A 14,591-nucleotide genomic window follows, 5' to 3' on the forward strand; every position below is an offset into this window, starting at 1 on the left:
AAATGTACTTCAAGTATAATGTAGAAATGGCTTAACGCACATTTTGGTGTCAGTGTTTTGTTTTTTATTCTTTTGATACATCACACCTATTATTATAGTCCATATGGTCAAGTTTGATTTACTCTGTTAGATAAGTGAAATGCTTGCATTATAACTTATTCACAGTTCTACAAACCCATTGACCTTTTAGTGGGCAGCATTTGGTCTGCAGAGCTTGAGTTTGAATTTTTTGCTTTAGTTGTTCAGTTACACTTAAAGTTGATTTGGTACAATAGCCAACAACCTTCATAAGCATGAGTTTACATTGCATGCTTTTTTATATTTCATATGATGCTAATCCTCTAAAAAACGTCGCAGTTATGTTTCTGTGGCAAACTTTGCCTAGACAATTTTGAAGACACACTTTGAGGAGCCAAGTTAAATAGATACATTCATCTAATGCAATACAGTTTTAAAAGCTGTGCATTATATGGGTTTATACTATGAAGAAATATCCTGAAACATTTCACGTTTTTAAACCTTTTTAAAATGATCTCAGATACAAACTGACAGCAAACACAAGTGGCATTGGAATGAACAAATACAAGAAAACAGCAACACTAAAATAAAATACAAACCAGAATGCCAAACACGATGATAAAATGTAAAGAAGCGATGTTGAGTCTTTAATTTGTTTATTCAGCAATTAAAAAATTTAAAAAAAGAGCCAGAGTCAGAAGGAACTTGTACTACATTCAAATGAACATATGTATTTTTATTTGGCTAAGGGAGCACGTAATATAATCATACTTTATAAAATATGGGGAGTATCTCATACTTCTGGTGTTTTGGTTGACTAGATATTTTTCTGTGGAAAAAAATTGATCACATTCATAATAAACTATCAAATGTTGGGGTGATTGAACCCCATAAAGTCCTATGCCTTGTGAACAACTTTTACAACAACTTGTTTGTTTTTATGTATAAAGCAATTAAAGCAAAATCTGCCACTTACCTGATTAATCATATTTAATCCAAATAAGATACTTTAGTATAATATAAAATTTAGGAATGAAGAAATAATTAGTTCTAGAGAACTACATAAATTGGACCAGAATAAATGAGTGATGAGTATGACAACAATGTACATATCCAGTAATGTTACGAGTTCTACAAGAGGTACAAATACGATCTTCTATTCTGAATCATATTTTCAGAAGTTTTTTTTTTTAAATTTTTTTTTACGGCTGAATGTTAATAACTGTAAAGGACAGGTGTTAGAAATACAGAGTGGCTGATCGCAGCTCTCCAGCCGGAGCAGTGTTGTAGGAGCCCGGGCAGGAAGCGGCAGGGCTGGGCTTAGCGCAGCAGCACCAGCACAGCCATCACAGCGTCGTGGCTCACAGCACCGAGCGGAGGAACACTGGACTGGCTCTCTGTTTATTCAGCGAGAGGCCAACGTACATGACTGTCAGTGCGAACAGATTCTGTCATCTAATCTTCACATAAACAGCGGTGAGTTTTTAAATACAACATCTATGCTGTTAATTCGTGAAATCTTACGTGACGGATCGGCATTTCTGCTAGCAAACACCCGGCTGCTAACGTAGCTTGGTTAGCATTGCTAACTTCACTGAGTCGTTATACAATTGACATACTAGTTATTCAATACAGGCCCAATAAAACTTGCCTGATATAACTGGGTCTTATATCGTTTATATGTACTGTAGAAAACGTGCGTTGACAGGATGTTGGTGTATGTTTAACGCTTCGATTAACTATCCCTGAAGCTAGCTGCTAAGCGGCTAACGCTGCTATTTAAGCCTGCGGTGCAACGTCGCCTAACTACAGAAAATGACACGTAGCTAGTAGCTTCCTGTTAGCCCTTCTCCATCCACACCACATTAACTTATACCTTAACATGATAGATTGGCTGAAATAGTTTCTCATCGGACACATAGGTGTTTTTATACACGCTTTGAAGGCTCTAATTTAAGCACAGTATTTATAAAGGTTACGATTGTTCTTTGATATGTGACATAGTCTAGTAAGCATGTAGTGACATTGCACAACCATGCATGACATCCCCATTTTAATTCACAACTGTTTTAAAACGTGTCAAAACAACTTCTTTAATGGGCACCTCAAACATGGACGAACCAAGAAACTGTAATCTTAGACTTGTATCTTTAGTTAAGCAGGTATATTGAAATCATAGCCATACTTTTAAATCTAAATGGTAGTAGTTGATGCCTACATGTTAACATATAGTCACTTTTAATATACAGTACAATTTAGCTGGAGATTTTCCAATCAGGTTTACATGATAAGTAAAGACTCGATGTTTGGGTCATCTGTCTATCAGCCAGAGAACACTGTGACACAAACCTATTATTAGTTATTGCATTATTTGTCTTCCTTTTGATCATTCTTGATCCCATCCCAGTTTATGCAGCGCTCAAACACATGTATTATTCAGAGTAAGTTTGGGGTTTAGTACTGAAGAATGAAACTTGCACAGAAAAAAACCCCCACATTGTTGCACTTTAACGTAGTGTCTGAAATTGCTTCTAACACACTATTTTAACCCACTTCTTAAGTATTCCTTGTTTCTGTTCGATTGCATATGTACTTTGGTTAACCAGGGAGGGAAGTAGCAGATTTCAGTAACTTGGGTATTCCAGTATTTTGGAGGTGAGCTTTGATCAACCTTTGTGCATCAAATTCAAGTTCTATTAATCAAGATTTTATAATTGACAAATATTAATCATTCTTAAATGTCCAAAGATCCATTATTTACATTTTTGAAATTGTAATACAAATACATGTCCTTCTAATTTGGGTAATTCACTTTTACAAACTATACAATATTTAAGGTGCTGTGAATCAAGGCTTCAACAATCTGAATCAGGAAATTGGGCTGATTACCAGCTCTAGTATCAGTGTGTGAATGAGAAACAAGTTGGGAAAAGAAGAGTATAGCTTTATGCTAGTTTCTTTTTTTTTTAAACAGGGAACTGATCAAACCCAGTCACTCAATATCATCTGACTGGTGTCATTCACATCAGATGTCACTGTGCAGGTTTACTTTACACTAGTAAATTCCAGTTATTTTGCTAACCTTTCCCTATAATATTAACAGTAGTTTTCACACTTGGTGTTATACATGACTATTTATACTTTTCCCAACATAGCTAATACTAATGTATACCATATGTACCTGTTAAGCTTGTTCATTTTTTTGTTTGTATGTACATCTTAAGATGTACACACAGTAAACTAAATGTTTAACCCTAATCTTACTTTGCTGTTAAGTCTCTTCCTCTCCATCACAGTGTTTTGTTTATTAATGTTTAGAATTTCTTCCTAAATTCTCAAATATCCACAATTGTTTTCTCCCGAGATGTCACAGTATTTGCTCACATGGAGGTAATCAAGGTCCACTCCTTGATGACAAATCAGGCGTAGTGTAATACGGGTTTATTCACAGCACCAGATGACGTGTAGCCCAGCTGTAGTTTTATTTAATTGTATCTGCATATTCTTGACCTTTGTCCATCCTAAACTTTACCCATGCAGTTCTTTGTATGTTACGTAAGTTGTAAGTTGGACTAAAGGTTATCATCAGCTGATATCTCTGTTGTGGAGAGAATGCTGCAGTTTCTATCGATATTGGGAATAAAGGATAAATGTTGAATGTGGTAAATATTGCCAAGTGTGTCTTTGATGTACACCACAAGGCTTGTTTTCAGATACTTTGTTTTAACATTCTGTGGATGGCTAACCTGTATCACTAATCTTTTTTTTTTTTACGAGGCTTTATAAGCATTTTCTTGATCTTACAGTTGAAGTATGTTTTGTTTTTTTAGCAATTGTTGCTGGAATGTGTGGAAGTTGTTTTTGGGGGAGCTCTCAGATGTATAACCAAGGATTTGAATCTTTTGTCCTCCTGTCCAAAGATTCCTACTGAAACAAGCTAGTCATTGGCTGGAAAAAGTATATATTTTTCTTATCTGGTGGTAGGACCTCACTGATAGGTTGAGCAGCATGTTTGAAGCTCTGCAGATGAGAACTGATTGGTTAGTATTGATCTCACTATGTGCATCTCTGGTATGAAGCAGTTCTGTCCTAATAAAAGTAGGTCATAGGTTGAGGCTCATAGCATGTCATAATAAAAGGGAAAGTAAAACTTACCTGGACAGTCATCATCTATAAATATCTGTTACAGATACTAATTTGGAATAAAAACTGTAATATATTATTACAAATCCAATTGTAAGTCTTTCACACCGACTTGACGTAGTTGCTGTGCTGGTAAGTTCTGACTGTTAAATCCATATTAACCTTTATTTTGTAGAGAAAAAAGTTTAAAACCTGCTATATTATGAAATGCCTGATTTCATTACTAGCGACCTAAAATTAAAGAAATTAGAAAATCTTCAGGTTGTCATTTCTATTAATGTTTCCATGGATGTTTGCTGCTTCTTACTCCTGCTTTGTCTTGTTTTATTTTCTTCTTCCTTCCAGAAGTCAACAGCTTCGGATATGTCATTCATATTTGATTGGATTTATAGCAGTTTCAGTGGCATCTTACAGTTTTTAGGTGAGTATCTATAGACAGACATAAAAAACAAACTATTTTAAATCCGGAACAGTTATGGACAATTTGTCAAATTAGGATCCTCTTGGTGTACTGTCAATGATTATAATGATTAAGGCTGCAAGTTTGAAAGATAATTGCATATGACAATAATCTCTATAGGCTGAGTAAAACACCGGACAATGTTTTGCACAGTTGTTATTTTTTTTACCACTTTTGTTGAAGGAAAACCCTGACTTTCATCAGATGTTTATTTGTCCACACTTTTCTTCAGCCCTTGTACAGTATGTTTGATTTTAGAATGCACATATTAGGTTTAAACTAGAAGTACCTGATCCGATATTGATATCGGCTATCAGCCAGAAAACGCATATCGGATTTCTTCTATTCATAGGTGATTGTGGTTCACACTCCAACAAATTAACCCACTGTTGCTGACTATTCTCTGTAACATCATTTGATCAAGCCTTTTCTAACATTCCACACTACAAAATAAGTAATAAAAGTATGTAGGATTCATGCTGATATTGTATTGGATCAATATCGGTATCGGCTGATGCGCAAATCTGCAATATCGGTATCCTATCGGAAGTGAACAAGTTGTATCGGGACATCTCTAGTTTAAACACGTATTTTAGTAGGTTAAAGAAGCTCTAAATTTTCCCTGGTTGGAGCACAAACTTGCCAAGTGGATGAAATCTACAGAAAAAGTTTGAGGCTCCTTCATTATTATTGTCTATTAAATAAATACACACCATTGATCAGAGTAGCGCAGTGGTTCCCAACCTTTTTTGGGTCGTGACCCCATTTTTATATCACTAATTTCTGGTGAACCCAGAGAATTTTTTTTTCTCTAGAATTCATTTTTGATCATATTTGTCACAAATACAAAGTAGCCAAGACAAGTCATGCTAGGTTAGATATTTTAATGCCACATTTTATTTGAACTAGATCTATATTTGAAAAAGTGAAAGTATAAAATACAGTTGTTTGAGATTGTATGGTGTTTTAAGTTGAAAAAGAATAATAATTAAAAAGAAATTTAAAATATGATTTAAACCAGTAATTTTTTTTTTTTAACATTTACTAGTCATTTCAGGTGACCTAATTTTTATTCCAGGCGACCCTAGACGGGGTCATGACATCAAGATTGAAAAACACTAAAGTAGCCATATCAGGTAAAAAAAACTAAGATGTACAGGGGGCTTTGTTCTTGCAGCACTTTGAGTGTTTGCCTCAGAGTGGCCGACGGCAGGCAGTTGTTCCTGTTCTCCCAGTTGGATTGCATTGTGTAGCTGTGACATCCACTCAAGATGACTCAGATAAAGTTTGACGAATATTGGCTAAGACAATATATCATAAAACCTAAAAATCTCATTTGTAAAGGCGTGTGGTGGAAATCTCTGTTCACCTATTGAGATAACCTTTTTTATGTGCCATTTAATTTAATGGGAATTACATTCATTTAAAAGGATCATATGGTGCACTATTGTAACACTATCCATAACCAAGTTGAGCCAGGATGGTTGATTCTTAAGGACAGTGATCATTTTACTAACTCATAGATTGCTGCAGTAACACGGAGGCCAAGCGAGAACGTAAACTCAAATACTACCAAAAAAATAATAAAATGGTGTGGAGTGAAAAATAAACACCGCAGATATAGTGATGAAGATTGTCTGATGTTCAGTATACCAGGCTAAATAAGAGTGCAACGTGACTTCTGAGCATGTAAGGCTGATTTGCCTGCAAAAACACATCCATGATGATATTAACTGTCTAACAGACATAGCTATAATATGGATGTTGCTGCAGAGAGCAGGTGAGGGCCTGGGAATCCTTGGCTATGATGGGAAACCTTTATAAACATCCCTTTTTATTATGATTGTGGTTATTATAATTATATTTACTTAGTTTGCAATATTTGTATTTGTATTAACATATCATTTGCATTAATTTTATTGTTTTTTTCCCATTTTTCATGTCTTATTTTAAAACATGTTCATTTCATTATTACTTTAGAGGCGGAGAGGGAGGGATATGAGGGCAAAATTGCATGTTTTTGACATACCCACATGTGACAAAACAAAAATAATAATAATGCTGTATTGGTTGACTTTCCATCATCTTAACACCACAAAGTTGTTTTTTGAAAACAAAATTCTGTTTCAGTTATTTGTATTTTTACGCTACAAACCTGCCAACTTTTTGATCAATTGATTAATCTCCAATTAATCAGTAAGTATCTAAAAGATGAGATAGCTGCAGCCTCTCTATTGGGTTTAAAATAAAGTTGGACTTTTTCAATATTTAAGTGTAGAATAAAGTGAAAGGCTACTTTTTACAGCTTCATATAAAAGATAATGCAGTATGGTTATAATTCAACCACTAAGGTGGTCCTTTAGTTATTGTAATTAATAAATCCTGTGCTTAGTTGTGTTGTTTTGAAGCATTTCTACATATAAAGATAACATGTGTGTTCAGAAATAGTATGTGGCTTTTTTTTCTAGGACTGTACAAGAAATCGGGCAAGTTAGTGTTCCTTGGCCTGGACAATGCTGGTAAAACCACACTCCTGCACATGCTCAAAGACGACAGATTGGGACAGCATGTGCCAACTTTACATCCAAGTGAGTCAGCGCTACTGCCACACACATGCATGTCTACACACGCTCGTGCAGTTCTGTGATGTGGCTTTCTACAAATCACTGAGACTTTACATGAGGATATACTTACTTTAGAATGGACATGCTTAAGAAAATCAGTTAGAAGGCTTCTGAAAGCCGTCCGTGTGTGTATATACAATATGATCAACTTGCCACTTTCTTTAAGAATATAGTTTTTGACTTTGGGTGCAATGTTTGTCTCCCAGCCTCGGAAGAGTTGACGATTGCTGGCATGACCTTCACGACCTTTGACCTTGGAGGCCACGCACAAGGTGGGTAACCCCTAATCTGATTTCAGTATTACTCCTCAGCATTTTAACTTCCGTGTTTTTTTTTGTGATGACACTATTTTGTGTGTCTGTTGGTTTATACAGCTCGCAGAGTGTGGAAAAACTACCTCCCTGCAATCAATGGCATCGTCTTCCTTGTGGATTGTGCAGACTATGAGAGATTAGTGGAATCGAAAACAGAACTTGATGTAAGTACTGTAACTGCTGAAACCAACTTTTCAGTCATAGTTTACATTTTTACTCAAGTTGGTTTAAGAATTTGCTGACGACAAGCCATATATGTGTAGTAACATGAAAATTAGACCAGGTGTGACATGTTTTAGCAGATAGCTTGCGTGTACCATAGAACAAAGAAAACCTTGAGCGACTTAGTTTCTTGTTAAAATTCAAATGGCAAATAAGGGTGTTTCAATCTGTTGGATTATATCGACCTGCATCTAAAATATCCGATAGAAGTACTTCAATACACATTTTGTTTTTATTAGATTTATTGAGGTTATTTGTCTGGGTCTAACATATTTAAAAATTATTTTTATTCAATTGTAGAATATTTTTATGTTTAATAATAAATGGGTCAACATTCTGCTCTAAAATAAGAAATAAAAGTATGTAGTTTTCTTGCTGATAATGGATCAATATCAGTATCAGCTAATAGTTAAGGCTGAAATGTCAGTGTTGTATCGGGACACCCCTAAAAGCAAATTAACGGGCTGTTTGAATACTAAATGTCATAGAACCAGAATCATTTGTACAGTCATTGATTTTTGTGGTTATCACTTGGAGAACAATTGTCATCAGTAAAATATTGAATAATTGTCATTGTGAGTTAAGGGGGTGTATATAAACACTACATATTTGCCTACCTATGCTTTTTTAGGCATTAATGACAGATGAGACTATTGGAAACGTGCCTATCCTGATCCTGGGCAACAAGATCGACAAATCCACTGCAATCAGCGAGGAGCAATTGAGGGAACACTTTGGATTGTACGGACAGACAACAGGCAAGGTAAGGGAACGCAGCCTATCAGCACACAGGGTGTTCTGTCCTATGCAGGCATCCCGTTTAAAAGTGATTATGTACAAAAAACTAAACAAAAACACTTCAGACCAAAGTTCCCATGAATGAAGGAATGCTGATGTTTTTTTTTTTCTTTTTTAAAAAAGCACAACCTGTTCTTCTTGCTAGTTGTGTCTTCTTAGAGTGGAATACAGAAATGATGCAGTATAATTCATTGATTCACTGATTCCTGTTATTAAAGAGGAAACATTTTATTTGTGTTTTCTAACTTTACTTTCTAAAAACTCAAAATTGATTTTCTAGAATCGTACCTTTGCTTTTGTTTAGTTGATGAATTTGCATTTTCTTGGAATCTTTCATAAATATTTTAACAAGTTGACGTTAAAACATTTTGAATTCAGCAACCTTTTTCTCCCTCAGGGCAACATTCCCATGAAGGATCTGAACACGAGACCATTGGAGGTGTTTATGTGCAGCGTGTTGAAGAGGCAGGGCTACGGTGAAGGCTTTCGCTGGCTCTCCCAGTACATCGACTAAAATCCGCCAGGCCAGATTACGTACCGACACCATCACCACCACAAACCAACGGATGGCGCTAAATCAAGCCACTCGAGATGCCCATCGTTGCCACCAGTATCATCCCACTCAGCCCCATGTTTGGTTAACAAAGCCTGCGTCCACCATCCGAGAAAAAAAAAAAAAAAAAAAACAGTTTAACTTGATCCCAATAGACTTTTATTGGTCGAACATTTGATTCAGCACTTACAGCCTTCATTCCTGTTTGTAAACCTTCGTTTCCACCTCTCTTCTTTCTCAAAGAGCTGCATAGCATCGAGCCCTTAGCAAAGGCTGTTTAAATTCAGAAGAATCTTTTCTATTTTGTGTCAGTCGCGTGCAGCCCTCCCTTCAATCTCCGCCTGCCATCTGTTGAGTGTAATAATGAATCATAACTCTAAATCTGTACATGGTTTCATTGGTATAGCAACATTCCCCCCTTAACCCCCTGCCTCGTTTTCAGAGACAGTAACAGAGTTGTAAACACTGCAGTACACTTTTTTAACAGTAAAGACATTCATTCCACATCACAGCTTTGGTTTGTTTTGGGTGGGTTTACAGGGTTTCAGTAAATAAGATGTGGCTACGAATGCAGCCCTCGCTATAGGATTTCCATTAATGTTTAGGTATCAGAAAACACATCTGCGTCCTTAGATTAAATGTATTAAATGAACTCTGTCCCAGGCTTCTATCTCGTGGTTGCAGTTGTTCTGAATGGATCCAAACAGTCAGTGAGCTCTCACAGAAGAAGAAGAAGCATGGGATGGTAGTTTAACGAAAGGAGGTTTTTAAATAGGAAAACAGGCTATAAGTAAGCAGGGGTGAAAGATGTGTAAATAACATAAGAGTCAGATGGTGCAAAGACAGCTTATTTAAGTAAATAAAACTTTGCAATAAGTAAGTAGCTTGGTGATGACATGCAGTAAGACATGAAGGGAAGGGTGAACACATGGTTGTAGGTGTCAGCATTAGAGGTTTAACGTACGGATGTGTTTTCCAGCTCTGGCCTTTTTCACAGGGTGATACTAGTGACCAAGTGAAGACTAATCCCACAGTGGGAACAAGTAGATATGCTTAAGACTTCTCTGAGAAAGGGACCATTTATATATGAAAAGTACATGAACATCGTACATGGATTTTGTAATTCAAAGTGGTATCCTTTGATCTATGTGCATACCATAAACTATTATGCATGCCTTGTTCTTTTGATTTTTGTTGACCATTACTTCAGAGATTCCATCAGGAGGAAGGAAGATGCCAAAATTCATTTTTTTTTTTTTGTCTTCTAAAAGGAAGTAATGGCATTTAGAATAATACACATTTCTGTCCCTGACTGTTTCCTTCCTTCGTCATTACTGTTCAAAGGATGGGACGACTTGTTTGCATCATAAAAATATAATAAATGTTTGCATTAAATAACAGGCTTTAATATTGATCCCTAATGTGGAGTATTTTTGTTTTAATCTCTTTACTGTTCTAAGTGGCCCTGCAGGAGGACCAGAATCACTTTAAAGTTTGACACGATAACTGAGGATAGTTGAAGTAAAACAACACAGATTTAAATGTATGTCAACAAAAAGCCTCACAGCGTGTTTGACTGCAAACAAACAAAGCCTCACAGCCTGTTTGTGTACACTTGATGGCCCTGTCTTTAGTGTATGTGTTGACTGATAAAGCACTTGGCTAAAATATTGACACTTTTAGATGCTTCAATTTTCACACAAAGTGCAAATGTTCAGCAAAATGGGATTTAAACTTAGACTAAAAAAAAAAAAACGGGTCTTAAATTACACTTTAAGAAAACACTTATTTCTGTACAGGGTCTGCTGGTTAAAACACCCTGAACAGGGCGCCAGTCCTTCACTGGACAAAGACAACAAGGCAGACAAACATTCCCATTCACTCTCATGGGCATCTTAGACTCAAATTAACAAACAAGTAATAGCCTAGAGATGGGTCGTGGGAGGAAATTAGTGAACATTTAGAAAACCTACGCAAGCATGGAGAGAACATGCAAACTCTATACAGAAAACACCAAAGTATATTCAACCCACTGTCCTGCTGTGAGATGCTTTAACCCGTGGAAGATAAAAGTACTCTAATATTAGTATTCTGGTGATGTTTGTTAATTTTAGAGGTGTCCAGTTCCGACATTGAAATCGGATGTCGGTCCGAAATCAGCCAGAAAACGAATATTGGATTTTATCTACTGCATCTAAAATCACCGATATAAGCTCTCCGATAAAATGTTCCGCACCAGCACTTCTATCCATAGGTGACTATGGTTCACACTCCAACAAAGTATCGTACTGTTGCTGACTATTGTTCTCTGTTTGAGTAACATCACTTGATCAAGCCTTTTCTTACATTTCACACTACAAAATAAGTAATAAAAGTATGTATGATTTGTGCTGATATCGTGTCTGATCGAATAAAAGTATCGGCCGATACGCAAGGCTGCTATATCGGTATCATATGCGGAAGTGAAAATGTTGTATCGCGACATCCATAGTTAATTTGATAAAACAAGGCCACATTGATTTAACTACAGTACAATGTAAAGTCTATAGAATAATAAGCTGTACTTGTTCTCTGCAGAGGTGCTCAGAATGTACCACTAGAGGTCTCTGTTAAAAAAAAAAAAAAAAAAAAATAGTAACAGTTATTTAGTAAAACTATCTAAATTACAGTGTAAATACTGGATTCTTTAACGTTTTTCAGTGCCTTATTAATTTTGTCTACAATTAATTTTATGTCACTCATTTACAGTTTTAATATGGAAGCCCATTCCCACCAGTAAAAAAAAAAAAAACCTAGGAAAAGTGAAATATATTTTCAAAAAAGTAGTAATTATGAGACCCCTAACCCTAACCCTAGCCACCAGGGGGAAATGAAAAATATATACCTTGATTGTTTAACAAGCTGCAGCTGCACAGGAAGCTCCGCCTGTGGTGCATTCAATGTACTTCACAAAGTAGGAGAATGGACAATACATCATTCTGATGAGTGCAACAGTGTGAAGTATTGATGTTCTATACGGGAAAGTTGTTTCCGACACAAAGAGCAGGTCTACAAACTGTCATTGTAACTATTAACAGTTTGTACAGTCTGTGCCTACTGTATTAGACATGGAAAAGTTAATTTCCTAAAAAGAAAAATATGAAGGAAAAAAAACCAAAAAAAAAAAAAAACCGGAGCAGCTCGAATTTTTAACGCTGTATTATATTAGTACATGTTGTTTTAGATTAATATATACTGTACATTTTTTGATTTGAAATTATTTTATTACACTGTTAAAAATAAATAAATAAATAAATAAAGGGAGCACTTCAACAACACAATGTAACTCCAAGTCAATCACTGGGAAATCCACCAGTCCAGTGGGAAGATTTTGAGCGTGATTGTAAATCCAGATTCTATGAGGCAAGATTATTTTTTTCATTTGTGTTTAATAAATATTTTTTTTATTTTTACCACGGAGTTAGGACACAAGCTGTATTATTGTGACACTAGATGGTGCACCTGACACAGAAAAGTGACGTTCATGGATGACTCGTAGAAGAGGGTGGATAGAAGAGAGAAAGAGTGATGCAGAAATTCATCCACTTAGCTCCACTTCAACTACAAAGCTTCAATGACAGAGCGAGAGTATAGGCTGGAAAAACACAAAACAGACTTTGGATTTCATAATACAGGAGAAAAAAAAAAAAAAAAAAAGACATTATGAATGAATATGTGAACTGAGAATGATAAAATAAATGAGTCAAATGAATAAAACAATAACTTGTTGAGGTTGTTTTCTTCCTTGTTCAGCTGGAAGGCATGTGTGGACCTGTAGTAAGATGGATGATAAGTCCCATTTCTTCTAGTTCAACATCAAAATATGTTCATCATAATGTTCCTGGTCTTCTTAGAAATAAAGTAATAATGTCCAAGGAAATTAGATGACACGTACCTGAGCACAAAAACATCAGATTGAGATGCGATTAAACCATAGACTTTTTTTTTTTTTTAATGGAAAGGGTGGGGAAGAGTTGATTATTTTAAAGTGATAGTGAGATGTGAAGTTGTAGTTGTGTATATTGTGTTGTTTAATCAAGTGTGAAGCTTATATATAATGGTGGTGGCTGTAAACAGAGGAAAGGAGTGAGTGGTAATACCTAAAATAGGTATTTGGGATCAATGTGTCTAAGGTTAAGCCCACTACGAGTTTTATCCCACAGTCCAAGGCATGCCAGTGCATCGTAGACCAATGTACAATGGGGCAAAAAAAGTATTTAGTCAGCCACCAATTGTGCAAGTTCTCCCACTTAAAAAGATGAGGCCTGTAATTTTCATCATAGGTATACCTCAACTATGAGAAACAAAATGAGAAAAAAAAAAAAAAAATCGAGAAAATTACATTGTAGGATTTTTAATGAATTTATTTGCAGAATATGGTGGAAAATAAGTATTTGGTCAATAACAAAAGTTAATCTCAATACTTTGTAATGTACCCTTTGTTGGCAATGACAGAGGTCAAACATTTTTTGTAAGTCTTCACAAGATTTTCACACACTGTTGCTGGTATTTTGGCCCATTCCTCCATGTCGATCTCCTCTAGAGCAGTGATGTTTTGTGGCTGTCACTGGGCAACACAGACTTTCAACTCCCTCCAAAGATTTTGTATGGGATTGAGATCTGGAGACTGGCTAGGCCACTCCAGGACCTTGAAATGCTTCATGAAGCCCAGAGAGCCCTCTGCCTGAGACCCCAGCAGAGGTGCCAAGGCCCATGCCCAGCAGACGGCCAGAGCTGCACCGAATGGGAAACTGGCGGATCCAGAGCCAGCAGGGACCAGACCCCAGGCCAGAAGGACCCGGAATAGAAGCAGCATCGGCAGCTGCCCGCCAAAGGCCGATGATCTCATCCCCAGCGGCCGAGGGCACCAATGGGACGCTTCAAGTCGTACCACCAGCCCCCAGGCACACCGGTCAAGCCCTCCAGATCACCCTTTATCGATGCCACCTGCGTGATGAGCCTTAGTTATTGCTAAAGTCAGCCCCCCCCCCCCACCCAAGGGCTCAGCCAGACCGCCACACTGACATGCGACGCTTGCAGCCCCGAGGCGGCAGAGACGCCAACCCTGGCCTCGCAGGGTACCGCCCAAGCAGGGGCCACCTCGCGCTGCACCTGCAGACATGCAGGATGCAACCTGCCCCTGAAGACCCAAGCCCGCCGGACCGCAATGAGCAGCCCGCCGGGACCGGGAACCCCCAAGAACGAGCCCCCAGGGAAGCCCCCCGGTGGGAGTCCCCCCACCCGAGCCCACAAACTGGCCACATTCCAGCAGGACCACACAGCCACAGATGGCGCAAGGACAGCAGCCCAGGCCCCGCCACCCACCGGACATCGTAAGCCACGGGGCAACACCCCCCACCGGCGCGCAAGCGACTTGTTAAAGACCTTCAAAGATGATGTCATGATGTAAAAAGATACAA

The 14,591-nt window shown here is 37.3% G+C and overlaps 1 protein-coding gene across 1 annotated transcript; it reads left to right on the forward strand.

Moving 5' to 3' along the window:
• The first annotated feature begins 1,312 nt into the window (after nucleotides 1–1,312).
• sar1b (secretion associated, Ras related GTPase 1B) lies at nucleotides 1,313–10,546 on the forward strand. Its single transcript, XM_028466780.1, has 7 exons — nucleotides 1,313–1,494; nucleotides 4,507–4,582; nucleotides 7,090–7,209; nucleotides 7,452–7,517; nucleotides 7,620–7,723; nucleotides 8,413–8,544; nucleotides 8,977–10,546. Exons 2-7 carry the CDS (start codon nucleotides 4,525–4,527, stop codon nucleotides 9,091–9,093), a joined length of 597 nt encoding a protein of 198 aa, XP_028322581.1. The 5' UTR covers nucleotides 1,313–1,494; nucleotides 4,507–4,524; the 3' UTR covers nucleotides 9,094–10,546.
• Nucleotides 10,547–14,591: the final 4,045 nt, after the last annotated feature.

This window comes from Gouania willdenowi, chromosome 14 (assembly GCF_900634775.1).
Source record: "Gouania willdenowi chromosome 14, fGouWil2.1, whole genome shotgun sequence".
NCBI classification, from domain to species: domain Eukaryota; kingdom Metazoa; phylum Chordata; class Actinopteri; order Blenniiformes; family Gobiesocidae; genus Gouania; species Gouania willdenowi.

Coding starts and splice junctions, on each gene's coding strand:
- sar1b (XM_028466780.1), top strand. CDS start 4,525: ATGTCATTCATATTTGATTGGATTTATAGCAGTTTCAGTGGCATCTTA. Junction 7,518..7,619: donor CCTTGGAGGCCACGCACAAG/GTGGGTAACCCC, acceptor TGGTTTATACAG/CTCGCAGAGTGTGGAAAAAC. Junction 7,724..8,412: donor AATCGAAAACAGAACTTGAT/GTAAGTACTGTA, acceptor ATGCTTTTTTAG/GCATTAATGACAGATGAGAC.